The following is a 27,819-nucleotide window of genomic DNA, read 5'->3' as shown; positions in this document are numbered from 1 at the left end:
TTATGTGGTGGTTCTGCCACTTACCAGCCAGTGACTACGGGCAGTGACCCACTGTGCCTCAGCTTCCCCATCTGTAGAATGGGATGTAAACAGTGCACACTCCCTAGGGCCACTGTGCAGATTAAATACATAAGGCACTGCAGAACACCACCTGGCATACAGCAAGCGCTCAAGACATGGTCGGAGTCTTCTTTTTATTGTTGCTATCATTATTGTTATTTGAGGTATCCTAGAGGGACACAGAGAATTTGTGGGGAGGGGCCAGATCTCTCCAACAACTGGTTACCCTTCAGGGCGTGAGAGCAGTTAACTGGGCTCTGATCCCATCTCTGAGACCTTGAGCAAGTTGCATCCCCTCTCTGAGCCTCAGTTTCCCCATCTGTGAAGTGGGTTAATAACATCCCACACCCCCATTTAGGTTTAGAGCACAGTGTCCATGCGGGCGTGAGTTCTGAACAGCCTCACTCACTGCCTATATTTCTCTGTCTTCTCTCTCTCTAGTTCTTAAAGAACAGCCCAGACACAAACAAATACGAGGGATGGCCAGAGCTGCTGGAGATGGAGGGCTGCATGCCCCAGAAGCCATTTTAGGGTGGCTGTGGCTCTTCCTGAGCCAGGTGCCTGAAGAAGCTCCTGCCTGACTTAGGAGTCAGAACCCGGCAGGGGCTGAGGAGGAGGAGCAGGGGGTGCTGCGTGGAAGGTGCTGCAGGTCCTTGCACGCTGTGTCGTGCCTCTCCTCCTCGGAAACAGCACATCCTCCCACAGCACATCCTACCCGGAAGACCAGCCTCAGAGGGTCCTTCTGGAACCAGCTGTCTGTGGAGAGAACGGGGTGCTTTCGTCAGGGACTGCTGACAGCTGGTCCTGAGGAAGGACAAACTGCCCAGACTTGAGCCCAATTAAATTTTATTTTTGCTGGTTTTGAATGAGCTTTCTGACCACTCCAGTGGCCACGTTTCTCCCTGGGATTGAACTGCTCCAGACTCAGCATGGGCCATGGGTTCAGACAGGTCTGTGACAGCTTCAGGCTCCCCCTTAGGCAGCTGGGAGGGAGCTGTGTTTGTGGGATTTCCCATGGGCCTGAGAGAATCCTCAGTTCCTGCATAACATGTGGGATGGACGGGAACAGAGGGAGCTAGGGACAGGATGCAAGAAATACTGTCATCACCCTCTGTCTGAAGGAGAGCTGGAGCAAGTCCAGAGCAGGAGAGGGAGAGGAGGGGCAGACCTGAACCTGGCTGGAAGGAGCCGCCAGGCTGTGCTGCAGGCTTCAGGGAAGGCAGCCGGGCTGTCTCTGCCCCAGGAGCGGACCCTGAGACAAGGACTCAAGGTCAGCCAGTATATTTGGGAGGTGATTGTGGGAAACACCAATAGAGAAGTAGGGAAGTGAGATGGCGAAGGGAAGGAGGGGAAGGCAGCCAGTGAAGGGTATGGTTTCAACCCAGCTACCCCTGTGGGGACTGGAGCTGACTCCCCCCCAAAGCTCTAGGAATCGGGGTAGAACATGCACCTTGGAGATACTCCACCCGTGAGTGAGGGAGCTGGGGTATTTACACACCGACTCCCACTAGTGGTTTGTTGAGGGCTTCTGGTGTTGGGGATGATATGAATTCCTAGGTGCTTCTTGTCTGCCCTGCCTAGGGAAGAGTGGCCCTCTGTGGCTTCACAGCAAGCCCCCAGCCAAGAGATGGCAATGCCAGCTGCTGGCAGGCTGCAGGAGCACAATGAAATGGGAAGGCCCAAGGAATACGGTGTCAAGACCTGCCTGAGGTTTCTGAGAAGGGCCCAGTTCCCAGGCTCTAGACTAAGTCTTGAAAGGAGGTCGTGGGGACAGAAAGCATTGCTACTCAGCCTCCTGGAACATGTGCTGGGGACACTACACCTCATGGAGAAGAAACGCTCTGCCCAAGCACAGATGCCCACCAGTGGTCTGAGACTCACAGCTCCCAAGTCCTGGGGCCAGGGAGCACTTCAAATGTGCCAAGATAGCCTGGGGTAGAGACAATAGTGTGTGTGAACTTTCCACCAGGGGCCATGGCAGGTGGGACATGGGCTACAATTGCAGTGATATCAAAATCAAGGTCCAGGCCAGGTGTGGTGGCTCACGCCTATAACCCCAGCACTTTGGGAGGCCGAGGTGGGCGGATCACCTGAGGCCAGGAGTTTAAGACCAGCCTGGCCAGCATATAAAAGTTAGCCAGGTATGGTGGCACTGACCTGTAATCCCAGCTACTTGGGAGGCTGAGGCAGGAGAATCGCTTGAACCTGGGAGGCGGGGATTGCAGTGAGCCGAGATTGCACCACTGCACTCCAGCCTGGGTGACAGAGCGAGACTCCATCTAAAAAAAAAAAAAAAAATTCAAAGAGCCTTGGGGGAGCCGTGCTCAGGGTTGGCTGAGGAAGTCAGAAGGTGCCCATCCAGACATCCTGTCAATTCTGTCACTCCCTGCCCAACCCACCCCAGCTCACGCTCACAGATGAAAGCGGGAGCATGCTGGCAGGCCTGAATAACCACTTCCAACCACATCAGTAGACTACCTGGAAAAAACATCTGCCCAGAAACCTGCTCTGGGAATGAAGGTGGCAGGAAATTTTCATGATGACCATAAACACCTTTGAGAGCTCGGAAATTTCACTTTACAACAAGCAGGAGTACCTTGTAAAAATTTTAAAGAACATATAAAGACCTCCAAAATGAGCTCATGAGCAGGGACCAGGGCTAGGCAGAGGGCTCTTGGCAGTGGCCACTATTTTAAGACACGGGGTAGCTGCCTCGTTGAAGAGAAGACACATGGACTTTTCCAGAAACTGCACTGCACAACACTTCAAAGAAGACTGAGAACATGTCAATTGGCTCAATCAGAGAATGCAGGGAAGCGTCCCAGGTGCCCTTTCCCAGATTTTGTTACTAATGGTCAGTCTGAACGCTTCTTTGGAGAATTGCCCTTGGGCTACTCATACATTCTTTGAGCACAAGTGCAAAGAAGACAGACCAGGAAGCTGGGGGTGTGTACACCACCCCAGGATGGTCCTTAGCTAATGACTGGCAGGTGTGGGAACGTGAAAGGCCAGCTCTTTATTTTGGGGCATGACAACGACCACGAGGTGCAATTTACACTCCAGGATTCCCAGAGGGATCAGGCGGGAGCTGGGACTTTGCCTGAAAGTGTCCCTTTGCTTACCTCCTTCCCCTTTCCCATCCTGCTCCTCCACTCCCTTACCAGTGTCCCCAGGGGCCAGTCCTTAACAAATCACCTACACAAAAATCCCTATCCCAAAGTGGGATCCTGGGGGACCCATCCTAAGAGAGGCGGTGGGCATGGCCAGCTGGATGGGACTGAGCCTGAGCCTGGGCTGGGAGATAAGACCTCCAGGTCTGCAGGAATTGTTGTCATAAAAGGGATCAGTTCTCAAGGAGAAAGAGCTCAGGGTGGGGGAGCTGCACTTGCCGCTGCCATGTGGAGCCCATGGAAGAGGCAACGTGCTGTTCCACACCAGGGAACACGAGGCAAAGATTAGGGATCATGCCCCCCTCCAGCCTCCCACTCCTTGACAAGGTGTAGGCCTCAAGGGACATATCCTCAGATGCCCAGAATAAGTCAGAAGATAAGCCCAAGTAGCCATCGTTGTACCCCCATAACCCACCAAGGAGACTGCATTCTCGAGCCAGCCACACTAGGCCTCCCTTGGGTGGGTGTCACAAAAGTGGCAAACACCTGTCAGACTCTCAACATCATTTTCAGGACATTGTGGCCACTATAGGGACCCCCAGGTCAGCTCGAGCTGTAGAGAGTTGGGTCTTTATTGCCAAGATTTTCATCACTAAGCAAACCGGATATGCATCAAGAGTCCGGCAGGCTTGGGGATACTGCAGTGAAGAAAACCCAGCACCGTTCCCACTCAGTCTAGCAGGGGATACAAATCCAGAGGCGACATGGCTTGGTAAGGGGAAAGACTGCAGGACCCCTGCCCCAGCCTTGGGGGATCCAGGAAGGCATCCTGGAGGAAGCAGCACCCATGCTGAGCCCTCAGGAGTGTGTAGGAGCTCACCAGGCAAAGAAGGGAGGGAATAGCATGTCAGGCCAGGGAACAGCACGAACAAGGCCTGGAAGGGGCAGAGGATGGGTAACAGGGCTGAGTGGGAGGTGAGAGCCCGAGGGGCCTTGTGAGCTGGGCAGAGGGCTTGGACTTTGTCCCAGGGCAGGGGACACACTGGGAGATTTAAGCTGGGGGGCAAGGTGACCAGATCTGCATGTTTTGAAAATTCCTTGCTGCTGTGGGAAGGAGTGGAGGAAGGGAGGCCAGTGAGGAGGCTGCCATATCATCCAGGAATAGAGGGTGATGGCCCGGACCAGGGGCCTGTCCCAGGGATCATCAGAAAGTGAAATGGATAAGACTTGGGACACATTTTCTCACTGGGGTCGACAAGCCTTCAGGAATCTCTGTAAGCTAATCGTGGCCTCAGAACTGGGGGCTTGGATTTGCCTCCCCACTCCCTGCCAATGTGCCTCCCACCCATCCCAGGAGTGAGGATGGGGCTGTGAGGGGTGGGGTCATGGAGAGAGCTTTCCAGAAGCTGTAATTCTGGTCCTCACCAGTAGGTGGCGGCACAAGCTAGAAAGGGAAGGGTGGCAAGGTCTCCCCACACACCCAATTCGGGAAAGGCTGTTGCGCCTAATGAACTCGTTATCTGGGACTTCCCAATGGGCCGACTTATCTTCGGCCTTGCTGATAGTGTAACAATTGCAGCACCTCACTTCTACAGAGAATTGCAGTTCTCCAGACGTTCTGCTCAGAGCTTTACATGAATTACCTCATTTCATCCTCATAGCCCCCTCATCCACGGGGTGGGAACCATTGTTATCCTGTTTTACACAAAAGGAAGATGAGGCTCAGAGAGGTCAAGTGACTTGTCCAAAGTCACATAGATAAGGAGGCTCAGAATAAGGGCTGGAATTCCAGTCTGTCTCCAACATTACACGAAACAGATACGTTTGCCCTAAACCTACTCTCAGGTAAACAGTGTTTCTCCCATCCTCCTTCTCCTCCTCTCTTCCTCCCTTCCCCTTTTTCTCCTCCCCCTCCTGCCCTGCTCCTGAATGCCTCTGAAGACTTTTGAAGATTGCACAGAACCTCAGAGTTAGCATTCTCAACACCTGCCTTCATTGCTTTGGAAGAGATGGAGAGGAACTGGGTTCAAGGGATTTAGAACTCCTCTTTTTAAAACCCAAAGCCCCCCTCACACTTTGTAAGCCTTACTTCCTTCTATAAGGTTGTGGGTCAAGAAGGAACACATGTTTACTCTCATGTTTTAGATGGAGAAAGAGAGTCTAAGGGATGTGCCCAGCCACAGAGGGAGATAGGGCAAAGATGGATCTAGAACACCTGCTCCTTGGTCCTCCACCACCAGCTGTCACCTCATAAATCATCTGTTCACGTATTCCAAGTACATCCTCTGTGCCAGGCATGGTGCTGGGCTCTGGGGCCTCCACCCCCATTCCTCCTACCAATGCCATGTGGCCTGAATGTTGCATTTTGGGCCGTTATCCTGCCAGGGACTGGACTTCAGAGCCCAATCACAGGCTCTGTCAACCAGGCTTTCACTGCAGCACTAAGCCACATTTCAGCAGGGCTCCAAACAGATGGAAAAAATTAATAAATGCATAAAAATCATTTTCTTTCCTCCCACCCCACCAAGAGTCAAGCTGGTGGATAATTATGGGATGGTTGCCAAAGGAGTTTGATCTTCAGTGTTGACTTACAGCGTTTTTATTGCTCCATCTGACGGACAATTTAGTCATTTCCCTTTACAATTTTGTGGACTCTCTCCTTTCTGCAGGAAATCCGAAACTGTAATCAGGCCACGACTGGAACAGGGAGAAAAGGAGTGGGGAGCAGCCGAGGAAGGCGGGGGCTGAACCCAAGGGAAGGGGCAGAAGGAAGAAGCCACATGTTTGCTTGGCTGGAAGGGTCACGGGTATCAGAGGAAATACAGTAACAACAATAACAACAGTATTAAGCGGTGCCATGAAGCGAGCACTTTTGATGAGTCAGGACTGTGTTAAGCACTCGACATACTTAGACTATTTCATTTAATCCTCCATCATGGATTCTTCCACTAATATTGCTCTAGACTCGGGGTAAACTGAGGAGCAGGACAGACCAGGCCCTGGCCTTTGTGGAACTGCCATTCCAGAGAAATGGCAGAGGAGACAGACAATAAACACAGAAGTCATATCATTTCAGTTGCTGATGAGTGCTACAACAAAGTAATAAACAGAGAGCCTGGGAACTGCTTTGCACAAGGCATCGGAGAAAGCTTCTCTGAGGAGCCTGAAGGACAAAAAGGATAGAATCATGCAAAGATCAAAATATGGGGAGTGGAGGGGAAGTGGGGGAGGGAACATTCCACACAGAGAGAATAGCAAATGCAAAGGACCTGAGAAGGGGGGAAATGTGCTGTGACCCAGAAACTACCAGGGAGAGGGAGGAGAAGGAAATGAGGTCCTAGCAAGACCATCAATCAGAACTTGCAGACCATGGGGTGTTCCGTTCTGTTGGCAAGGCTGGATCTAGAATGCCTAATTCTTGACCCTCCACCAGCTGCCATTCCGTAAGTCATCTGTGTATGTGTTGCAGGCACCTACTGTGTGCCAGGCATCGTGCTAGAGGAAAGGAAAGGGTGGCAAGGTCTCCCCAACCCCCCCACCTCTTGGGAAAGGGTGTTGTTCTTAGTGAACTGGTTATTCGGGACTTTCCAGTGGGCAGTGGATATCATTTGTGTTATTAGCAGCATGATAGCAGCAGCACCTAACTTCTCTGAGGAATTGTTGCTCACCAGATGCTCTGCACATCCCCACAGCCCCATGCAGTGGGGGCAACTCTTACCCCACCTTTGGTGAAGTGACAGATAAAACGGAGCAACATGCTCTTATTTATGCTTTCGCAAAACGATGGCTTCAGCTGTATACACACACCTTACCCCATTTAGCTCTGCAGTATGAGTGCTTCACAAACACACACACACACACACACACACACACACACACGACATCGTGCCAAGGCCACACAACTATCAGGGACAGAGCTACAGTTCAAGCCCAAGGTCTCTTTAGCCTTAACCTCTGCCACAAGCTGGCATCACGGAGAAGGACGGGGCTGGCAAATGAGGAGGAGAGTGACTGCCGGGGGCGCTTTGAGAACTTGGCCCCAGGCCTGGAATCCGGCCTTCAGATATTTTCTTGGCCTGGGCCCAGACCAGTGGCCCTCCAGCCCTCCCAGGCAGCCTGCCGCCCAGCTGAATGAAGGAGTCTGCTCTCAGAGTTTCTGCTGTGGGAAAGCCCCGGACCCCAAGCATCTTCAAAGGTCTATTATTAATGGGGCTGTCCAGCTGAAGCTGACATCCCCACGCAGCTCTCCCAGAGCTCTGCACCTCAGCCAGCCCATGACCTCCACTGTCTGGCCCTGTCGGCTGAGCGGTGCCCAGCAAGGCGAGAAGGCCAAGTCCTGCCCGCTGGGCCAGCCAGAGGTCACCCGCCACGCCTGAGCTACCGGTGTGTGATGAGAGGACTGCCCCACGTCTTCCCTCATTTCCCAGCTGCCTCAATTTCCCTTCCTGAGAGAGGCAGTGTTCTGGGAGGTGAGGAGCTGCAGGGACCCAAGAAGGGCATAGAAGCCGCCTGGGGACACTGGCCCCTCTGTCAGGATCAATCGCCCTAAGCCTGTCTGAGGCGCTCCGGGCTTAGGAGCAGCTGTGAAAGCCGCCTTTGTGCCTGGGAGAATGAGCCGCAAGAGGACAGGGGGCCCTGGCCCCGGGAGCCCCTTGGGTCCTGGCTCCTGAGATCAACACCAGCAGGGAGGACCCCAGCCTGGCCCCTGCAGCCCACCCAGGCCTGGTGTCCACTTCGTGCCATGGGAGCAGCCCAGGGGAAGAAGGTAGGAACCCCTAAGTGTCCTGTTGGGGCCCTGGACATGGGAAGGGAGACTGGACCTAGCAAGTGGGAGCCCCGACCCACCTACCCTGCAGCTTCAGCCGGCAGTGCCCACCAGCCCTCCCCCTGGAACTCACAGCCAAGACTTGCATCTAGAAAGCAGGCAAGGGCTCAGGGAAGAACCAGTGTCCTATCTCTCCATCTCTAGGACAGACTTGGGGGCAGCCAAATCTCTCTGGCTCCCTGGTCTTAACCACACACATCTCTACTTCCCTGAGTAAAAGCTCCCTGGGTACCCCTTCCCCATACCCCAGGAGAGTGTCTGACGCAGGTGGATACAGGGGAAAGATCTTAAAATTATTATTATAAAGTTAGCTAACCAGCTGTTACCAGTTGTAGGGCAATAGGCAAGTTATTTAAGCTTTCTGTACCTTATTTCCTCACCTGTAAAATAGGGCCAATAATAATCACTACCTTGGAAAATCATTGTGAAAATTAAATGAGTGAAAGTGTTTAGAACACTGCCTGGCACTGTGTAGAGGCTTTGCTCCATTATTATCAGAACTCTATTCATGTTATTATCCCTCACCTTCTAAGCCTGAGCTCTCAGCTGGGGGTTTGTAGACAGCATTGCCTAAGAAGTGTTTCTGGAAATGTGCTCTGCGGACCCCTGCGTCAGCATCCTGGGATGGGGAGTAGGAGGGAGCTTGTGAAATAGTCACTTTCTCACGGCCCATCAGACCTCCTGGATCAGCCTCTTAGGGGCAAAGAGGGGCCTGCATTTACTCACCAGCTCTCGGGATTGTCCTACGTGCTCACTGCTCTCCACCCACAACGACCCGGTACTGCCATCCCAGTGGCATAGACAGGCTGCCGTGTCCCAGCTCCACCACCCACCTACTGTGGCGATGACCTGAACCCCTCTGGACCTCAGCTTCTTGTTTATAAAAGAGGGCTGGTACCTACTTCGTGGGAAGTTCAACAAGATGATGCCTGTGAAGTGCTCAGTGCGCTACCCCAAGCCCAGAGGCTCCCCGATAAACAGGAGACTCTGATCCTCAGACAACCAGTGATGACCTGTTCCATCAAGGTTGAGAAACTCAAGGAAGAAGTAATCTCTTAGCCAGGGTCATGCAGCTAGTGGGGGAAAGAGCAGGGTACTGTTATTGTTGTTAATTTGGAAAGAGGAGCTTTATTTCTCATAAAGGGTTGCAGCCTGCAGGGTGGCCATTCCGAGAGGCTGGGAAGCATGGCCTCTGGCCAGAATCCAGAAACTGACACTTTGAGGAAGAGGCAAAGGGAATAGAAATTTATGCTGAGCAGCATGGCCAAATATACATATTCAATAAGCTGTGGGGTGGTCATGAATATTTATGAAAGGAGAAACATCTGTATGCACAGTTGAGCTTCATGCCTCTTACAGGCCCCAGGTACAAAAAAATGTTGGCCTTAGTGTGATCTGAGGGTGGAGTTTTCAGCCCTCTGATGTCAAAGGTGAAGCAGAGGGCATGAAAACCCTCACTGTGCATCCTCTGCAGACTGGCTAGAACTGCTCCATGATTGGTGGTCTCTTATCAAGAAAGAATGCTGGTTGGTTTTTGTGTTAAAACTACAAAAGGGAGGGGCAGTTGGTTGAAATCAGCAAGGAGTCTTTTGAAAAGGCCTGTTTCTGTTTAGCTCTTAGGGAATTAGAATAACAGAGGTTATCAAGGGATGGCGCACTACGGGGCACGTGCGACCTCCCATCCCGTCATGGCCAGAAACCTGGTTTTCAAGATTTCTCTGGGGTCTCCTTGGCCAAGAGGGGGTCCGTTCAGTCACTTGCCAGAGTGGGGGGTGGGGTTTGTTTAAAGTTTTATATTTATTTCTCATTTTTATTGGGTAGGATTTCGACCCCATTCTGCTTGACTCCAAACAACCCAGCCCATCCCACCCTTCCTGGTCCATAGCTCTGTCCACAGCATCTTCCTCAGCCCCACCCCAACCTCCCACAGAAGGCTGTTGATCAGGCAGGCACCTGCTACCCCATGCCAGGGCCTATGTGGAGCTGGAGCCAAGGGTGAAGAGACACAGCCCCTGCCCTTGAGGCCGTCCCTGTCAGTTGCGGAGACTAGTAGGCAGGCAAAAAATAGTTGAGTGTGTGAAAGTTGAAGCAGAGGTGACTGGGCACATGACCCCTGGGCCAGAAGTCAAAACACAACGTTGTTGCTTCTATTCCTCTTAGGCAAGGTCTGGACTTTGCTTTTAGGTGAAGTCACCTTTGTCCCCTGGGGAATGTCAGGGGTATAGGCTTTGCCTAGAATCCTAAACCCACACTGGCAGGGGATGGAAGGGATCACGTGGTTGGTTAAGGCCAACCAGAGCCCACCCTTGGAGCCACAGATCTGTCTCCCAATGGCATGGCTGTTACTCAGTGGAAGGGAGGGTGCTGGACATTTCATTGTAATGGCCCCCCAGGAGGAGAGACAGAGTTCTCTCCAGCTCTGGGGTGTGCAGAAAGAATGGAAGAACACTGAAAGGGTCGAGGGTGTGACAGATAGACCACTGGGCCAGGAGTCAAAACACAGACATTGTTGTTTCTGTTCTTCTTAGGCAGGGCCTGACCTTCCCTTGGACTTGGCATTTTTTTAAATCTGCCCCTATCAAGGGCACCAAGGTGGGTACCCTGGCCTCTATCAGGGTTTTTGCAAGAAGATATTTTAACACACAGAAGCAATCCCTCTAACACTGTTTGGAACATTCCAGAAACTTCAACATTTGACTCATTGGGCAAGCATTGATACCAGAGAGGTGAGTTCAACCCAGATGTCTCGATGGGAGCCACGTTTTAAGCCCTTGCATTACACAGCAAGGCCACAGGTCCTGCGGCAGCAATGGGTTCAAGAAAAGCACCTTCCATGGGCCTCAGACACCAGCCAGTTCGTAGACACCAACAGAGTGTGGGCACGCTGTCCTCCACCCCAGTCAGCAGTGGCCAGTGCCCTTGCCCAGGATAGAGGACACAACCACAAGCTTCCAGAGGCTGCCCCTGCACAAGTCCAGCTCCCCAGGCTGTGACCGTAATGCCACCCTTAAAGAGGCTGCTAAATGGAAAATGTTCCTGAGCACGGCTCCCATGCACTGCCGCTTCTGCACCAATTTGCTCATTCAGTCTTCAAACAGCTCTTGGACGTGGAGAGTTTTATCACCCAGAAATCCAGAGACATGGAGAGGTTAAGCAAGAGGCTCAGGGTCACCCAGCTAGTAAGGGTGGAGTTAACATTTGACCCAGGCTGCCCTAAGAGCCTGGCCTCTCAAACAGCAAACCCCACTGCCAGCGCTTCTGAAGGTGGAAACACAACAGTGCTCACATCCCACCTGAAGCCCCAGTCGGGGCATCTCATTTGACCCCTCTGAGCCTCAGTTTCCTCAGCTGTCAAGCAGCATGATGATTTACCTTCCATAGCAGGCTGGGGCGAGGTGCCCAGCACTCAGTGGGTGCTCAGGGAATGGCACGTGGTCCTGTTGCTGCTGCTCTAGAGGCTGCAGGTGGAGCTTCTGCAGGGCAGGAGGCGGCAGCATAGCCCCCTGGAGGTTTGGACACTTGGCTTTCATTCTGTAAAACATTTCTCCAAACCCAACACCACCCAGGTTTTTTGTGGCCCTGAAAGAGTCCTGTCCTCTGACCCTGTTGTTTACCAAGACACTCATCGCTTTGCATTCATCTTCATTAAGAGAAAGTTGCCTTGACTGAAACAAAAGGGGAAAAAAATAGAAACACTATGGCTAAATTTGATGAATGGCCTGAAAGGGTGTGTTCATTCTATCAGAGCCCAGAAGGTACACATCTGGCTGGGCCCTGCTGGCTCCCTGAACAATTTTCCCCGCCGATAATGGATGGGCCTGCCTGGTGCTCAGGGCCGCCAAGCCCAGCAGAGGATTCCAGCTCATTGCGCCCAGCACAGTGACGTGTGAGGACCTCATCAGGAGACGCTCACAGCATGCCATCCCATCACCCTGACTCTGCCCACCGCCTCAGACAGCTTCTCTGAGGAGAAAGGGGCCTTGCACCTCACTCCTGGGTGCTATTGGGACTCCACAGCTGGGTTCCCAAAGGACTCCTGGGCCCAGAGTGGGAGGCTCAAGGACAAGAGGAGAAATGTGTCAGGAGCTCATGGGGGTGAGGAAAAAATATCCCCCCCAACAAAGGCAGAGCCCCCCTCCTGCCCAGCAGCCTCCCCACTGGGCCCTGGTCTCCGGGATCATTCCAGCCTCTCCACCTTTGCTCACTCCATTTGCCTGCCTGTATTGCCCTCCTGATTTCTATCCACCGCCAACACTTCTCTGCATTCCAGCCCGAGGGCTTGCCCCACCTGCTCTTGTAAGTCTCTGACAGCATGTGAATTGAATTCCAATTGCACTGACAGATATTCCATCCCAAGGTGTGAGGGAAAATGAGGGAAGATGAGGGAAGATGAGGAAGAAGAGGAATGTCAATTGTCGAGCTCCAACCCCACCAGCAGCCACTATGCTAAATGCTTTCTTCTGGGGAGCGGGGGGAGTACAGAGTCTCACCCTGTCACCCAGGTTGGAGTGCAGTGGCACAATCTCAGCTCACAACAACCCCCACCTCCCAGATTAAAGTGATTCTCCTGCCTCAGTCTCCCGAGTAACTGAGATTACAGGTGTGCATCACCACGCCCAGCTAATTTTTTTGTATTTTTAGTAGAGATGCGGTTTTGTCATGTTGGCCAGGCTGGTCTCGAACTCCTGACCTCAAGTGATCCACCCACCTCGGCCTCCCAAAGTGCTGGGATTACAGGTGTGAGCCCAGCCCTAAATGCTTTTTCATGCTGTCCCTCCAGCACATCCACAGCCCAGCAAAGTAGAGGCCGCTGTACCCACTTCATGGGTGGGAACCACTCAAAGCTGCTCTGCCCTTCATGCCAATTCCAGTCATTACTTGCCTGGGCCTCAGTGCAATTCCCAAGACCTCTCCCCCACCTGACACTGAACTAGGCATATAATTCTCACAAATGCCCCATGAAAGGGCTAATATTCTCATGCCCATGTCATAGGTCAAGACACTGAGGCTCAGAGGTCACCAGTAAGGAAGTGGCAGGGCTAGTGTTGCACTGAGCTGTGCCTAGCCAGGCAGCACTCTCTTGGGCAGGCCAGGCACATTGCATCCTGAGCTCAAGTTCTCCCCACCACCCTGCAACCCCCATTATGCAGATGTTTGGAAAGCATCCAGACTCAGGGAGAAGAGGCCTGGGGCCAAGTGGAGCCTCTAGCACTCACTCTCTGGGTGATGTTTAAGCTTTGCTTTCCTCATCCCTAAAATGGGGATAAAAATAGTACCCACTTTAGTATTATCAGTGTGAGAACTAAATGAGAAAGTTCTTGAAGTGCCTGGATGCATGCTTGCCCTTGGGTCTCAGTGTCCCCATCTGGGAACAGAGAGGTTTGCATTAAATGATTCCCAGTGCCCTCCGAACCATGGTAAAAATGAGCTTGTCACTTTGTCCATAGCAAGTCTCAGTGCAAAATGAAAATGTGGGGTCCCTTGTTCAAAAATCATTAAGAATCTCAAGACAGCAACAGCAGAGCATTAAACCAAGCACAGGGCCCTTCTGAGCTCAGAGCCCTGTGCAGCTGCACAGGTCACAACCCCAGAAAGCTGGCCCCAGTCCTTAGTGCCAGCCAAGGTGACATCTGTGCATGGGAGGCCACATTCCTGAGGGCTCTGGTCAGGCGCAAACACGTATGCTGGGGTTGTGAGCATGGTTTCCCAAGCGCTAAAATTTGTCATTTAGTTCCGGGCTCCCCTTTTACTCTATCTATTTACCCGCTAGACTTGAAAGTCCCTGAATGATTTCCTCCCCAGCCTCAGCAAACTGGTAAATATACTGTCCTCCCCTTCCCTGGGAACCATGCCGCCACCTCCTTCACTCCCACCTTCAGAATGGCCTGGGCTGAAACTCCTGAAAAAGTTAGAGTTGACATTTCTCCCCTGGGGAAGTCCAGGGGCAGAAGGTGAGTGTAGAGGAGGAGTGGGGACTGGACTGGCTGCAGCCAAAAAGGGCATTTGAAGACAGGCAGAGTGACCTTTGGAGGCAGGAAAGGGCACAGTTTTCCTGCTCTCCAAGGCCTCCTAATGGGGCTTTTATTTCCATCTGTCCTTGTCCTTCCCCAAGCTGGGTTCAAGGTTTGAATGCCCAGGGCTGCTTCAAACAGGTGTACAGGTTGGGCACTGCACAAAGGCAACAAGAGAACGGGTTAGTGGGACATCCGGCCCACCCTCTACCAGTGGAGCCATGCGCCCAGGTGCTGGCTGGGTCTCCCCAGGAGGAGTGCTGCTCCGTCATTCCACAGCGTCATCCCTCACAGCCCTGGAGCCGCCTCTTCCAAGACTAAAACTTTCCCCATCCTGTCTTATGGCTGGAAGCCCAGCTTAGGAGGGAGAAGGAATCAAAGGAGAAAGAAAGGAAAAAAGATACCGGCTCAGCCGAGACTTCTTCCATGAAGCCTTCCCTGAGTGGATCTCAAATATCTATACGGGGTGAGGGGCTTAGATAAGCGGACAAGAACAGGACAAGCTTGTCTCAGAACCACATGTGCATTACCAGGCCTACAGGTTTTGCCAAGCCCGTAGGATTACCAGGGGTGGCTGGGAAGGTCAGAGATATTAGAAGGGGGTCAAGTTCCTCAGGGACCCCATGACACCATCACTCTCCCCACTTCCCCGGACTAGGGCAAACCCCATCACACTCACAGAGCTCTCTGGTCTCTCCTCCACGCTGACCACTCTGTGATTTCATGTTTAGTTCTGTGATTTATCCATGAGGGAAGGGAGGCCGTTTGATTTTTGGTTTACCATTGTGACATAGAAGGTGCTCCATTAATTAATTAAGGAAGGGAGGGCAGGAGAGAGGGAGGCTGATTTCCCAAAAGCTTCCCTGAGTTGAAGGCCAATCTTATGGAAGGATCCATGCAGAACCTCAGGCTGGGGGGAGGGACAGAGACTGAATCCCTCAGTTTCCCCCACATGTCCCTCCTTCCCCTCCAATGTCTCTAAGGCTCTGATCCAAATTCTCACATTCCCCACCCTGCCTCCACCTCCCCACCACACACACATACACACATTTACACACACTTTCCACCTGCACAACTTCCTGGCCAAATGCAAAATCCCTCATGGCTTGTTCATCATTTATTCAACAAATGTTGACTGGGCATAGGGACCCAGGCACTGGAGATAGATGAGTGAATGGGACTTAGGCTCACCCTTGGGGTGCACAGCCCCATGGGAGAGAAATAAGCCATCCCCAGTGACAGAGCAGGTGCTGGGTACTACGATGAGAGAAGCAGATAGGACCTGGGGCACTGAAGGGGGACCCACAAGGCCGAGAGGTAAAAGACGAAGAAGGGTTAATCAGGTCAGGAGGCGGGGAGAGGTTTCCAGCAGGCAACAGCATCTGCCAAGGCCTGGAGGTATGAGAGGCTGCGGCATGTCCCAGGAACTGAAAGAACTTCTTGGTTTTCCAGCCCTCTTCAGCCTCGTAGGGGCCCCCAGATTCCTGGTTCTGGGGTTAGGGACTGCCACAGATTTGGTTCGGTGGCACGTTAACTTCTCCCACCTATCCTGCACTTACCCTGCCATGCCATCCTCTCCTCTCAAAAAACAGCTATGTAAAGTTCTGGTACAGTGGCTCATGGCCTGTAATCCCAACAGTTTGGGAGGCCAAGGTGGGAGGATCACTTGAGCCCAGGAATTCAGGACCAGCCTGGGCAAAATAGCGAGACCCATCACTACAAAAAAAGAAAAATTAATTAGCTGGGCATGGTGGTGCACCTGTAGTCCCAGCTACTCAGGAGGCTGAAGCAGGAGGATTCCTTGAGCCCAGGAGGTCAAGGCTGCAGTAAGCCATGGTAGCACCACTGCACTCCAACCTGGGTGACAGAATAAGATCTTGTCTCAAGGAAAAAAAAATCACAACTATGTTTCTGCCTCAGACTCTTTGATCAAGGAGAACATTCTTTTTTTCTCTCTTCTTTCTTTTGCTCACTATTCAAAATAGAGATAAGAGAGAAAGACAGAGACACAGAGACAAAGATACAAGAGGCAAAACACAAAGAGAAAATCCCCCAGAAACAGAATTGAAGAAACCCCAAACCTGTCCCCCTGACTTCACCCCCTTCCCCAACACCACCCTCCAGGTGCCCACCTGGGCCCTTCTTCACTCCCAGATGTTCTAAGACCTCAAGAGAGGAAGAGGTCACAGGGGGCCCAAGATGGCCACCTTCCCCCCATCCTCGGGCCTTGGGGCCAAATCTCATTTCCAAGGCAGTAGAGAGAAGGAAATTATTTTAATTCTTTTTAAATCCACTTTAATCTTAGTCCACCTCCTCCTAATCCAATCTTCCTCGTTCATGAATAAGAATAAAATATTCGCCTCAGAGGCCCTGAATGAGGGACCCTGGGCAAGATGGCCTCCCTCTCTGGGCTCCCACGCTGGGCTCCATGTCAAAGCAGAGAAGGTAGCTGTGCTGCCCACTGGTTTAGGGTAAAGTGAGGCAGGAGAGAAAAAGAGAGGGCAGCAACAGTCATTCTTCGGAGGGCCAATTCTACCCCAGGTGCAGAGCCAGGGCCTCATGTGTGCAGCATCACTGGCTTCTCTGAGCAGCCTGGCATGGGTAGTTTTCCCCATTTCACAGCCATGAAGGGCTCAGACAAGATAACACTGTGCAAAAGCAGGCTAGTGTTCAGATTCCTCCACATGCACCAAAAGCCAAGGCCTTACAGAAACCTTGCACAACACAGCCAACCTGGGCCTACCCCCTTGAGCCTCACTCAGTCCTTCTCATCTGCAAAATGGGCACTTCCTGAAGATAAATAAGAATGCCTTCTAATAATTGAACTTCCATGGAATCCTCACCACAAACCCAGCCACAAAGGTATCGATGTCCCCATTTCACCAAAGCAGACGCGCGACTCAAAGAGGTTGAGTTCACGTCTCAAGATCACAGAGCCAACAAGTGCCAGAGCTGGGACTTGAACTTGGATACTTCTGGCTCCACAGCCCATGTTCTCATGGACTTGTTTTTCAAGCGTCAGGATTGAAGCTGTTCATCTTGTTTTTCAAGCATCAGGACTGAAGCTGTTCATGTCAAGCCAGAATAAATCTTCACCTTGTGCAAGGCAGAGTTAATAGTAGGTAGTGGCTCCACTCCCCTGGGAGTAGCACTGAAGAGGGGCCTAGAGTTCAGGAGAATTTAATTTCTATCTTGAAAGGGTTTGGAGGTGGTGCAAGAGGGGCCAAATCAAAAGCCGGTTTTCTCGCAGGCAGAAACCCAAAAACGCAGCTCCCTCCCTGGGCCCCAGGGATCGGCTTTCAGAACACTGTGTCTCCCAAACTAACATAAACAAGGGGCTTTGTGTAAGTGAGAGATCAGATCTCAGGGCCTGGGGTGGAGAGAAAGGCAAGGAGCTGGAACTTTCTTTTTCATCTAAAATCTAAGATGACAGAGGCTGCCACAGGGAAGCTGGAAGAGCCTGGCTTGGTCTAGGTGACATCCGGCTCCTCAGGAAGCTCAGGACGGGGCCTGAGGTGTCCCATAGGGATGATGTCACACCTAGAACCTGCAGGAGCTCAGCCAGAAATGGGGCAGTGTCTGTCCTTTTGAGGGACCATCCGGGGATTTTTCTCCACCCACCTGAGCTCTGGGAACAGGTAGGGGTCATTCTGAGTTGTATGATGTGGTGCATGTTCAGGAAGAGGCCTGCCATTGAGACCTGCAGGCCCTGAACCGGCCAGCATCTGTGAAGGTCCCATGCTGACTCTGCCATCACATGCAGGCACTGTGAAGTGACACAGGAGTTTCCTGGGGCGGCCATAACAAACGATCAGAAACTGGGTAGCCGAGGCCAGGCACGGTGGCTCACGCCTGTAATCCCAGCACTTTGGGAGGCCAAGGCAGGAGGATCACGAGGTCAAGAGATTGAGACCATCCTGGCTAACACAGTGAAACCCCGTCTCTATAAAAATACAAAAAGTTAGCTGGGTGTGGTGGTGTGTGCCTGTAGTCCCAGCTATTCGGGAGGCTGAGGCAGGAGAATCACTTGAACCCGGGAGGCAGAGCTTGCAGTGAGCCGAGATCGTGCCACTGCACTCCAGCCTGGGTGACAGAGCAAGACTCTGCCTAAAAAAAAAAAAAAGAAAGAAAGAAAAGAAAAAAAAGAAAGAAAAAAAAAAGAAACTGGGGAGCTGAAAACAACAGTTTATTCTCACACAGTTCTGGAGGCTAGAAGCTGAAATCAGGGTGTTGGCAGGGCGTGCTTCTCAGAAGGCTCTCAGAGGATCTGTTCCATGCCCTTCTCTTAGCTTTTGGTGTTGCCTGCAATCCATGGTGTTCTGCCCTTGTCATCACGTGGTGCGGGGGGGTGGGGGGTGTTCTCCTCTTATAAGGACACCAGTCAGATTCGATTAGGGTCTACCCTAATGACCTCATCTTAACTTGACTACATCTGCTTTCCAAATCTACATTTGGAAATAAAGTCACATTCACAGGTAGGAGCTAGGACCTCAACATTCCTTTTGGGGGATACAATTCAACCCATAACAATAACGCCTGGCCCCCTGGACCTCTGTACTTGGTGGACATTCTTCTTGGGCACCTGAAGTTCTACATTCCTCTGGCTGAGACCCAGCCATCCTCTGCCAGCTGCTCTCCTGGGGCCTCAAGTCCAATGTAGCTCCTGTCCAGCTGCAGTGCATTCCCATATGGCAGAGCCAGAATGAGCTACTTTAATTCTGAATCTGATCCTCTCTTCTCTCCGGTAAAACCCTTCAAGAGCTGTTACAAGGAACACCACAGGCCCTGGCTGATAGTGCTCTGGGCTTCCTACTCCATACACACTGGGCTCCACAGGTATCTCTGACAGCCCAATCTCTTCCCCACCTCAGAGCTTTTGTCTCCACTGTTCCCTCCACCTGTGCACCTTTCCCTAGGTCTCCTCATGATTGACTCCTTCTGGTTTCAGCTCAGAGACAAGTCCTTTTTTTTTTTTTTTTTTGAGACAGGGTCTGGCTCTGTCACCCAGGCTGGAGTGCAGTGGCAAAATCTTGGCTCATTGCGACCTCTGCCTTTAGGGCTCAAGTGATCCTCCCACCTCAGCCTCCTGAGTAGCTGGGATTACAGGCACACACTACCATGCCCAGCTAATTTTTGTAATTTTTGTAGAGACAGTGTCTCACCATGTTGCCCAGGCTGGTCTCCAACTTCTGGGCTCAAGGAATCCACACACCTCAGCCTCCCAAAGTGCTGGGATTACAGGCATAAGCCACTGTGCCTGGCCTTCTCTATCTTCCCCCCAGCTAAAATCCCCCCATCTTGGTCCCAAGTCCTGCAGTTCCTTCACAGAGCTTACCACCATCTGAAATTACCTTCTTTGGTTGTTTAACTGTCTCAAATCTAGCTTTCCCCATCAGCATGTTGTCTCTGTAAGGGCACAAGAAAATCTTTAGATTCAAATGACAATGAAAATACTATATATTGAAACTTGGAGGAAGCAGCTAAAATGGTCCTTAAGAAGAAGGTTATAGTTTTAAATGCACATTGAAAAGAAGACTGAGACTTACTGAGCTAAACATCAAAGTTATGAAGTTGGTAAAAAGAACAACAGAAACAATCCAAAGAATGTAAAAGTCATGAAAAAATTAAAATAAGAACCAAAATTAAAGAATAAAAATACATGATACTGAAGATGGCCAAAAGTCGGTTCCTTTAAAAATGTAATAGAGAATGATGTAGTTGGCTTTAAGAAACATCTAGAAAATATTGTTGAACAAAAATCCTATTGGCTTGGGCCAGACGTGGTGGCTCACGCCTGTAATCTCAGCACTTTGGGAGGGCAAGGTGGGCAGATCACTTGAGGTCAGGAGCTCAAAACCAGCCTGGCCAACCTAGTGAAACCCCATCTCTACTAAAAATACAAAAACCAGCCAGAAGTGGTAGTGTGCGCCTGTAATCCCAGCTACTCAGGAGGCTGACTGAGGTGGTAGAATCGCTTGAACCCGGGAGGCAGAGGTTGCAGTGAGCCGAGATCGTGCCATTGCACTCCCCAGCCTGGGCAACAGAGTGAGTTAGTAACAGTTAAAGAAATTGAATCGTCCCAGTGTGGTGGCTCTCACCTGTAATCCCAGCACTTTGGGAGGCCAAGGTGGGTGGATCACTTGACGTCAGGAGTTCAAGACCAGCCTGGCCAACATGGCAAAACCCTGTCTCTACTAAAAATACAAAAATTAGCCAGGCATGGTGGCAGGCACCTGTAATCCCAGATACTTGGGAGGCTGAGGAAAGAGAATCGCTTGAACCCAGGAGGCGGAGTTTGCCCTGAGCCGAGATCATGCCACCACACTCTAGCCTGAGCGAGAAGAGCAAAACTGCATCTCAAAAAAAAAAAAAAAGAAAGAAAGAAAGATAAGAAATTGAATCATCAGTTACTATCAGTACAGCAGTTTTATAGGTGAGTTCTTTTAAACTTTAGAGGAATTCATCAGTTTGGGTTCAGGCAGAGTCTTCTAGACAATAGAAAATGAGGGAACACTTCCTGCTTCATTTTATAATAATAAAATAACTGATATCAAAATTAAACAAGGACAATGAAAGAAAAGTAAATTACAGGCCAATTCACTCATAACATAGATGCAAAAAACAAAAAACAAAAAAACCCTAAGCAGGAATCCGAAATTCCACAGCCAGGACCTGGCGGCACAGAAATTCTTTTTAGCCACATCCCACTGACACCTCCTCTCTGTGAGTCTGGCCTGGGACAGCATGGCTAATGGGCTCAACCCTGAAATGGCTACGGGCTCTCTTTCCTCTGGAGCCAGAGCCAGGCCAGAGTCAGTGGAAAGTTTCAGCGGCAGTTTTTCCAGGGATATCCCATCCAGGCTCAGCCAGGTGAATACTAGAGAGAGACTGACTTCCCCTAGTGACTGATGCTGATCCGGTCCAGCCCACTGGCACTTCCCAGGTACAGCAGGCTGCAGGGAGTTGTGGCACCTGCAGGAGCCAGAGCCAGAAGGCTGTCTGAGGCAGATGTAACGTATAGACATTGGACAGGCCGTAAGGGCTGGACTTCCGCCTTCTGCCTCCTGCTCATCAGTCTCCACCATCCCAGGGCAAGGATTTGGCAGCTGTGGGAAGCTGAGCACTTGGGAGGGTTGAGCCTCCCCAAGACTCACCCCTCCCTGGGAGATATGGCCCTAGGGTACCCAATCCTAGGGAGGGGAATATCAGGGAAGGTTTCCTGGAGGAGGTGCCATCTAAGCAGAGTCCTGAAGGAAGAAGCCAGGCAAAGAAGAGGGCAACAGTGTTCTAGGTAGAAAGATCTGCTTACACAAAGGCCAGAGGAGAGAGGCCTTGCTGGCACTCAGGGCACTGAGAGCAAGTTGGTCAGGCCAGAGCAGCAGGCAGGGGCTGGGCAGGGCAGGACGAGGGGTGAGTGCTGTAAGAGAGAGGACACAGGGGGCAGAGGTTGATGAAGTCAGAGGAACCAGGCCAAGGATCTTGGCACGGGAGGGCTGAGGTCAGCTCACTGGAGTCAGCTCTAGCACAGCATGAGAAGCCTGGGCAGTGAAGTCAGACAACCCACAGTTTGACTCCTGCTCCCCATCTCACTAGCTCTGTAACCTTGGCCACCTCCTTGATCTCTCAGCCTCAGTTTCCTCATCTATAAAATAGATCAGTAATAGAATCTACTGAGCACAGTCCTTGACACATAGTGTGAGCTCAACAAATGGCTGCTATTTTTGTCGGTGTTACCTGACAAAACAGGCAGTTGGCTCCCTTGGGCTAGATTTCAGGGCAGAGTCACGGCTGGCGATATGGAGCTGCTGACCATCATCACCTTCCAGAGAGGTGGTGACTGAAGCCCCATTGGAGGAGGTAACGGGAAGGACAGCAGTAGAAACTGTTCCCTGTGCGCCGTCAATTCCCGCAGTGTGGGAGTGGAGAGTCAACTAGAGTTGCCTCCTAGAAAGGAAGAGACCCACATGGCTGCTGGTACAATAAAAATAAACATGACTCCAAACTGTGCATAAAGATGACTGATAACAGGCAAGGGGGGGGGTGATGAGAGGTGATTTGATTTTTTCTCTTTATTTTCCAATACTTTCCACAATAACTTTATTTTTATTATTTTAAAAAGTGAACTTAGCTCTGTCATTTTTCAAACTTTTCTCATTTATTTATTTCTCAAATAATACATTATTATTGTAGAAAAATCAGCAAGTATAACCACTGTGACACTGTGGCATGAGTCTGTGCAGATTTTCACCCCTCCATCTGGTTACCTGGGTCCTTTTTTTCTTTCAGGGTCTCTCTCTGTCATCCAGGCTGGAGTGCAGTGGTGTGATCATGGCTCACTTCAGCCTCGACCTCCCTGGCTCAAGTGATCCTCCCACCTCAGCCTCCCAAGTAGCTAGTATTACAGGTATGTGCCACCAGGCCTGGCTAATTTTTCTATATTTTGTAGAGACGAGTTATCACGATGTTGCCTAGGCTCGTCTCCAACTCCTGGGTGCAAGTGATCTGCCCCCATCAGCCTCCCAAAGTGCTGGGATTAGAAGTGTGAGCCACTGCACCCAGCCCAAGATATTTTTCATGGGTACATAGCATTCCACTGATACCAACATGCCACAGTTTTTTTGACCAATCCCTGATTTTTGGATATTTAGGTTGTTTTCATTCCTTCACATCTTAGTAGATATATTTTGGTGCGCATCCTTTATTCTTTCTTTGGGATAGATTTTACTTTTAGGATCATGGGTGGGTTTCTATGAAGTTGGATGCAAAATGCTATGTGTATGTGAGGACATGTAGACTTTCCAAAGAGAGAGAGAACATGGCCTTGTCAGATCCTTAAGGAAGCTGGTTTCCCAGAGTTAAGAACCTACTGCTATGAAAAAAAGAAGAAAAAAAAAAACCACAATCTGCAGTGTGTGACTCATCTCCTCCCTGTCTTCATTCTCACCCAGAGCAGTTTGGCAACAAACAATTTCATTTCAGAAAATAATTTACCATTTAGTTAGTAATTACTATGTGCAGAGCTCTATCCAAATACTTTACGTGCACCATCCTACAACAACCCAGTGAAGTCGGCACTACTGTTATCCCCATTTTACGGAAGAGAAACAGCTCAGAGAAGTCAGGTGCCTTGTGAAGGCCACACAGCAGGTCAATGGGGAACCCAGGAATCAGACCCAGGCAGCCGTCCCAGAACTCTTTCTCTCTCTGAGCCACCCACTTGCCCAGGTGTCACTGCCCAGTGCAGTGGGTGGGGTTCCCAGAACCCAGGAAGCAATCCCTGAAGCAGCATTTCCCCAGCTGCTCTCAACCAAGTTGTCAAGGCTCCCTGGGCTGAGTTTCCATCAGGGACCTGCCCATGAACAGATGATGCAGAACATCAACAGTATCTGCCTGATTAGAGGAGCCATCCAGGTTGGGCAAACATCACACTGGCTGGGCTGATCCTGCTGAAGCCACACCAGTGACACCCCCACCTGTTCATAATGACACCCTCTCTGGGAATACAGGGCCAGTTGTCAAGATTCTGCTGATCTTAGACTGGGAGTGGGGAGTGAAGGGGATGGAGCTGGTGTTGGGGGCCCCTGGGCAGGGCCTCCTTGCACATTGGAGCTTGTATTAGTTCATTCTCATGCTGCTATGAAGAGATACCCGAGACGGGGAAATTTATAAAGAAAACAGGTTTAATTGACTCACAGTTCCATATGGCTGGGGAGGCCTCAGGAAACTTACAGTCATGGCAGAAGGCAAAGGGAAAGAAAGGCACTTTCTTCACAAGGTGACATGGAGGAGAAGTGCCGAGCAAAGGGAGAAAAGTCCCTAATAAAACCCTCAGATCTCGTGAGAACTCACTCACTATCATGAGAACAGCATAGGGGTAACAGCCCCCATGATCCAATCAACTCCTGCCGGGTCCCTTTCCACGTGGATTATGGGAACTACAATTCAAGATGAGATTTGGGTGGGGACACAGCCAAATCACATCAGGGCTTATGTCTGCAGCAGCCCAGACCAGAGGCAGCATTATCTGGCGTGAAGCAGCCAAGTCAAATGCCAGAAGAGTGACCAGAGTTTCCTTGAGGTTAACCAGCCACTGCTTCACCCATCCACTCAGGTGGAAGAGGGTGGCCCTTGGAAATTTGAGAATTCCTCTGGGAATATCAGTGATAAAGCTTTTAACAGATGGATTTACTGAGCACTTACTATACACCACCTATGCAAGCAGCTTCAGTTATCTCATTTCATCTTCTCAGCAACACTTTTGTTATCCCCATTTCTCAGATGAGAAACTTAGGCATGGAGAAGTTAAGAGGGTGACAGAGCTAGGAAGTGTCAGGGTAGAGATCTATACCAAGGCAGAGCCCACAGCCTTCTTTCTCTATCCCTCAGCAAATCCAGGATATTCAGGGTCAAGTTCCAAATTTGGACTCTACCACTGACAGCGAGCTTCTCAGGGGCAGGGCCTTCGTCATCCCTGCAGGCTCAGCCTCATGGATGGGGGTAAGGGGTCCGGCATGAGACAAACCTGGGATGCCACTTGCCAGCCGTGTGGCCTTGGGAGAGTTACTTACCATCTCTGAGCCTCGGTTTCCTCATCTATGAAAGGCAACCCCCATTTAGTAACCCCCATTTAGTCTGGTGATTGTGCGTGGGTAATGAGATGACTCAGCATGATGCCTGGCCTGTGGTGCTGTATCTGGTAGATGGAAGTGGTTGTCATTGGTGCTGTTGTCATTTCTATCCTGCACGTGATTCAGCTGCTGTCTCCTCAGGTCCATTACAAATCAGTCTCCAGAAGGGAATGGCCTCACACGGCCTATCTGCAACTAGTAATGATCATGATGTGCTGGCCATCTTGTCAGTAATGTGCACTTCCTGCACACTGTATGCCAAGTGCCATTCTAAGCACTTTACATATTAACCAGCCAAGAAATAACCCCAGAAGAGAACAGCTGCCTCCTGCCCCGACCCTCTAGGGAGGAGACAGGGGTCAAGAAGCCATGCCTAGGCCAACCCATGTGTACAAGACCTGCTGTAGGAAGAGGTCACAGATGGCCTCATGGGGGGATTCTGGGCCCCGACTTTGGTCCCATATCCATGTGAGGAACCCAAAAAATGACTTTCCCTCCTCCACGACCCCCTAGGTGGCTCTGAGGACTCAGCGAAGTCATTGCCAGAGGGCTTGAAAAACAAAAAGAGGCTGTGGGAGATGTTGGGGGAAACCTTCCTCCATGCCACCCTAGGGCCTAGGGAAGTGCTCACAGTGTTTGTTGACTGACTAATATTTGTTGACTGTAAGTGATGGTTCCATTTTTAGAGCACAGCAGCTCAGGCACTAAGCTGTACCAGCCATTTTTTCATATGTGTATAAGAAGAAGACTAGAAAAATAAATACCAACCATTAATGCTAATTATCTTAATTGAGGAAGGGACAATGGGGTGAGGAGGGGAGATATCATGATCACTTTTGTATTTGTTTCCACTTTCTACATTGTCTACAGTGAGCATTGTCTACATTGTCTACAATTAATTTTATGGTCAGTAGAAAACAAACGTTTCTGTAGATTTATGATTTACCTCATTTTACAGAAAAAGAAATGAAGGCCCAGACACATTACGCCATTTGCCCAAGACCACACAGCCAGAAGAGAGTGGCTGGGATGGACCTATACCTGCCATCTCTTCACCTGCATCTGCTGGGAACCCCATCCCTCAGCACTGGGGCCATTTCCAGCTCCTGCATCATGGGGCCTCCTTTTCCCCTTTCCCATGACCAGGCCCTGAAAATGCTCCCACCCCAATCCTGCCAGCTCCCCCAACTCCTGAGAAAGTCCCCTCTGAGAGCCAAGGGTCCCTGCAGATCTCAGGAAGGTGGCCAGGGGAAAGAGATGCATGCAAAGCCCCATTCCAGCTCTGCCGACTCACTGCTTATTCATTAATAAAAGAATGCCCAGGCTATTTTGGGCACCTGTAATTTTCTACTTGAATAACCAGGAAAGTGGCTGCCTGCCCGCTCCTCTGCCCTGCTTATGGCACCAGAACAGGGGAAACGCGATCTCGCGTGGCGTAATGGGATCTGGGCGAGGTCTCACTGCTGATTTCCTTGCCTTTGCCTCATTCCAGAAAGCCCAGGTGTCCCCCATGCCACCTCCAAGGGGGTCTGGGGAAGGAGAATCCAGGCCAAGTTTGGATGTTGTGGACTAGGTGGTTTCTTCCAGCTCCAGAAGGCAAATCCCAGCTCTGCCACTTGCCAGCTGTGGGACTTTGGCCCCAGCTTCCCCATCTGTAAAATGGGGATAACTATACCACCTTGCAGGTTTGGTCCAGGGGAGCTGCCTGGCTCTTAGGGTAATTGTTGCTGTTGCTGTTATTGTTATTCCATAGATAAGGAAGGAGTTGTTCTGGGAAAAGGTCTGGCCTAGGAGGCTTAGGATCTCTCATTTGGCTCTACTGCTGACTAGCTATGTGACCTTAGACAAGTCCATTTCCTTCTTATTTTAAGCAAAATTGTTCTTTCTGTTTATCAAGGTAATTCATGATCATTATTGAAAATTTAGAAAAATGAATGACGAAAATTAAAAATCAGGGTAACTCTTAACTACTATTTATTGAGCACCTACTCTGTGCCAGGCCCCATGTTAGGTGCTTTCTATTTATCATCTCTAATTCTCCCAAGTCTGCACCCATTTGTAGATGAGAAAACTGGAGCTCAGTGTGGTGATGTGACTCATGCAAGGTCACACAACTGGTAAGTAGAGCAGAAATCAAACCCAAGTCTTTCATTCTTCAAAGTCTGTTGGTTTGGTTTTCTATTGCTGCATAACAAGTGACCACAAAATCAGTGGCTGAAAACCACACACATATCACAGTTTTCCTTGGCAGGAGTCTGGGTACCGCTTACCTGGTCCTCTTCTCAGACTCTCACAAGCTGCAGTCAAGGCATGAGTTGAGCTGTGTTCTCATTCAGAGGCTCGACTGAGAAAGAGTTCACTTCCGTGCTCATTCAGGCTGTTGGCAGAATTTACTTCCTTGCAGTTGTAGAACAGAAGGCCCCAGAGGTTTGCTGCTTGCTTGTTGGAGGCTGCCCTCAGGTCCTAAGAGGCCACCCAGTTTCTTGAGGCTGCCCGCAGCTCCTTGCCATGGGGGCACCTTACCTAGCTGCTAACTTCATTGAGCCAGCAAGGAGAATCTCTTGTTAGTGTATGCTAGCAGGACAGAGTCACATGTACATGCACACATATACACACATACATGCACATATACAAATCCATCTAGCATGATCATGGGAGTGACACACCCTCACCTTTGCCATATTCTATTGTTAAAATAGCTCCCACCCACCCTCCACTCTGGAGAGGTAGAGAACCACACCAAAGGGTCAGCACAGGGGTGAGAGTCATGGAGGCCACCTAGGGGTCTGTCTCCCACACCCACACTCTTCCCACCACAGCCAGCTCCCCTTTCCTCAACAACATCCTCACCCTCACCCTCCAGGAGAAAACTCCACTCTAGGTTGGCAACTGCAAAGTTAGCTCCATGTTACAAACATCGTGGCATATCCTGGACCAAGGAAAGGGAGCCTCATGGAACACTGGCTCAAGACATTTGACCCCCAACCCTTGGTACCATGCTGTGTAAAAACCAGAGAGGGAATAGAAATGGACAGGACATAGTGCCCAATCTCAGAAAACTTACCAGGAGGTTGGAAAGATGCCACAGTCAAGTGTTCTTTTGGTTGCAGGAGCCCTGGGTTAAGGGGGAAGAAAAGACAATTTTTTGGCTCTTGTATGTGAAAGTCTAGGAGTAATGACATCAA

At 50.7% G+C, this 27,819-nt stretch overlaps 1 protein-coding gene and 1 long non-coding RNA gene across 2 annotated transcripts in view; one reads left to right on the top strand and one right to left on the bottom strand.

Annotated features, from left to right (window-relative positions):
* Positions 1-591, top strand: part of FAM3D (FAM3 metabolism regulating signaling molecule D) — a 32,408-nt gene extending 31,817 nt beyond the window's left edge. Inside the window, exon 10 of the mRNA XM_063703875.1 lies at positions 502-591. Coding sequence (XP_063559945.1) covers positions 502-591 — 90 coding nt within the window. The remainder of the gene's footprint in view (positions 1-501) is intronic.
* Positions 430-27,819, bottom strand: LOC134758058 (uncharacterized). Its single transcript, XR_010132834.1, has 4 exons — positions 27,699-27,819; positions 26,905-27,168; positions 2,218-2,339; positions 430-816 (listed from the first exon to the last, which is right to left on the bottom strand). It is a non-coding gene; the product is annotated as an uncharacterized lncRNA (long non-coding RNA).

The sequence above is a fragment of the Gorilla gorilla genome, chromosome 2 (assembly GCF_029281585.2).
Source record: "Gorilla gorilla gorilla isolate KB3781 chromosome 2, NHGRI_mGorGor1-v2.1_pri, whole genome shotgun sequence".
NCBI classification, from domain to species: Eukaryota; Metazoa; Chordata; class Mammalia; order Primates; family Hominidae; genus Gorilla; species Gorilla gorilla.
This window is presented reverse-complemented; position numbering and strand designations above follow the sequence as displayed.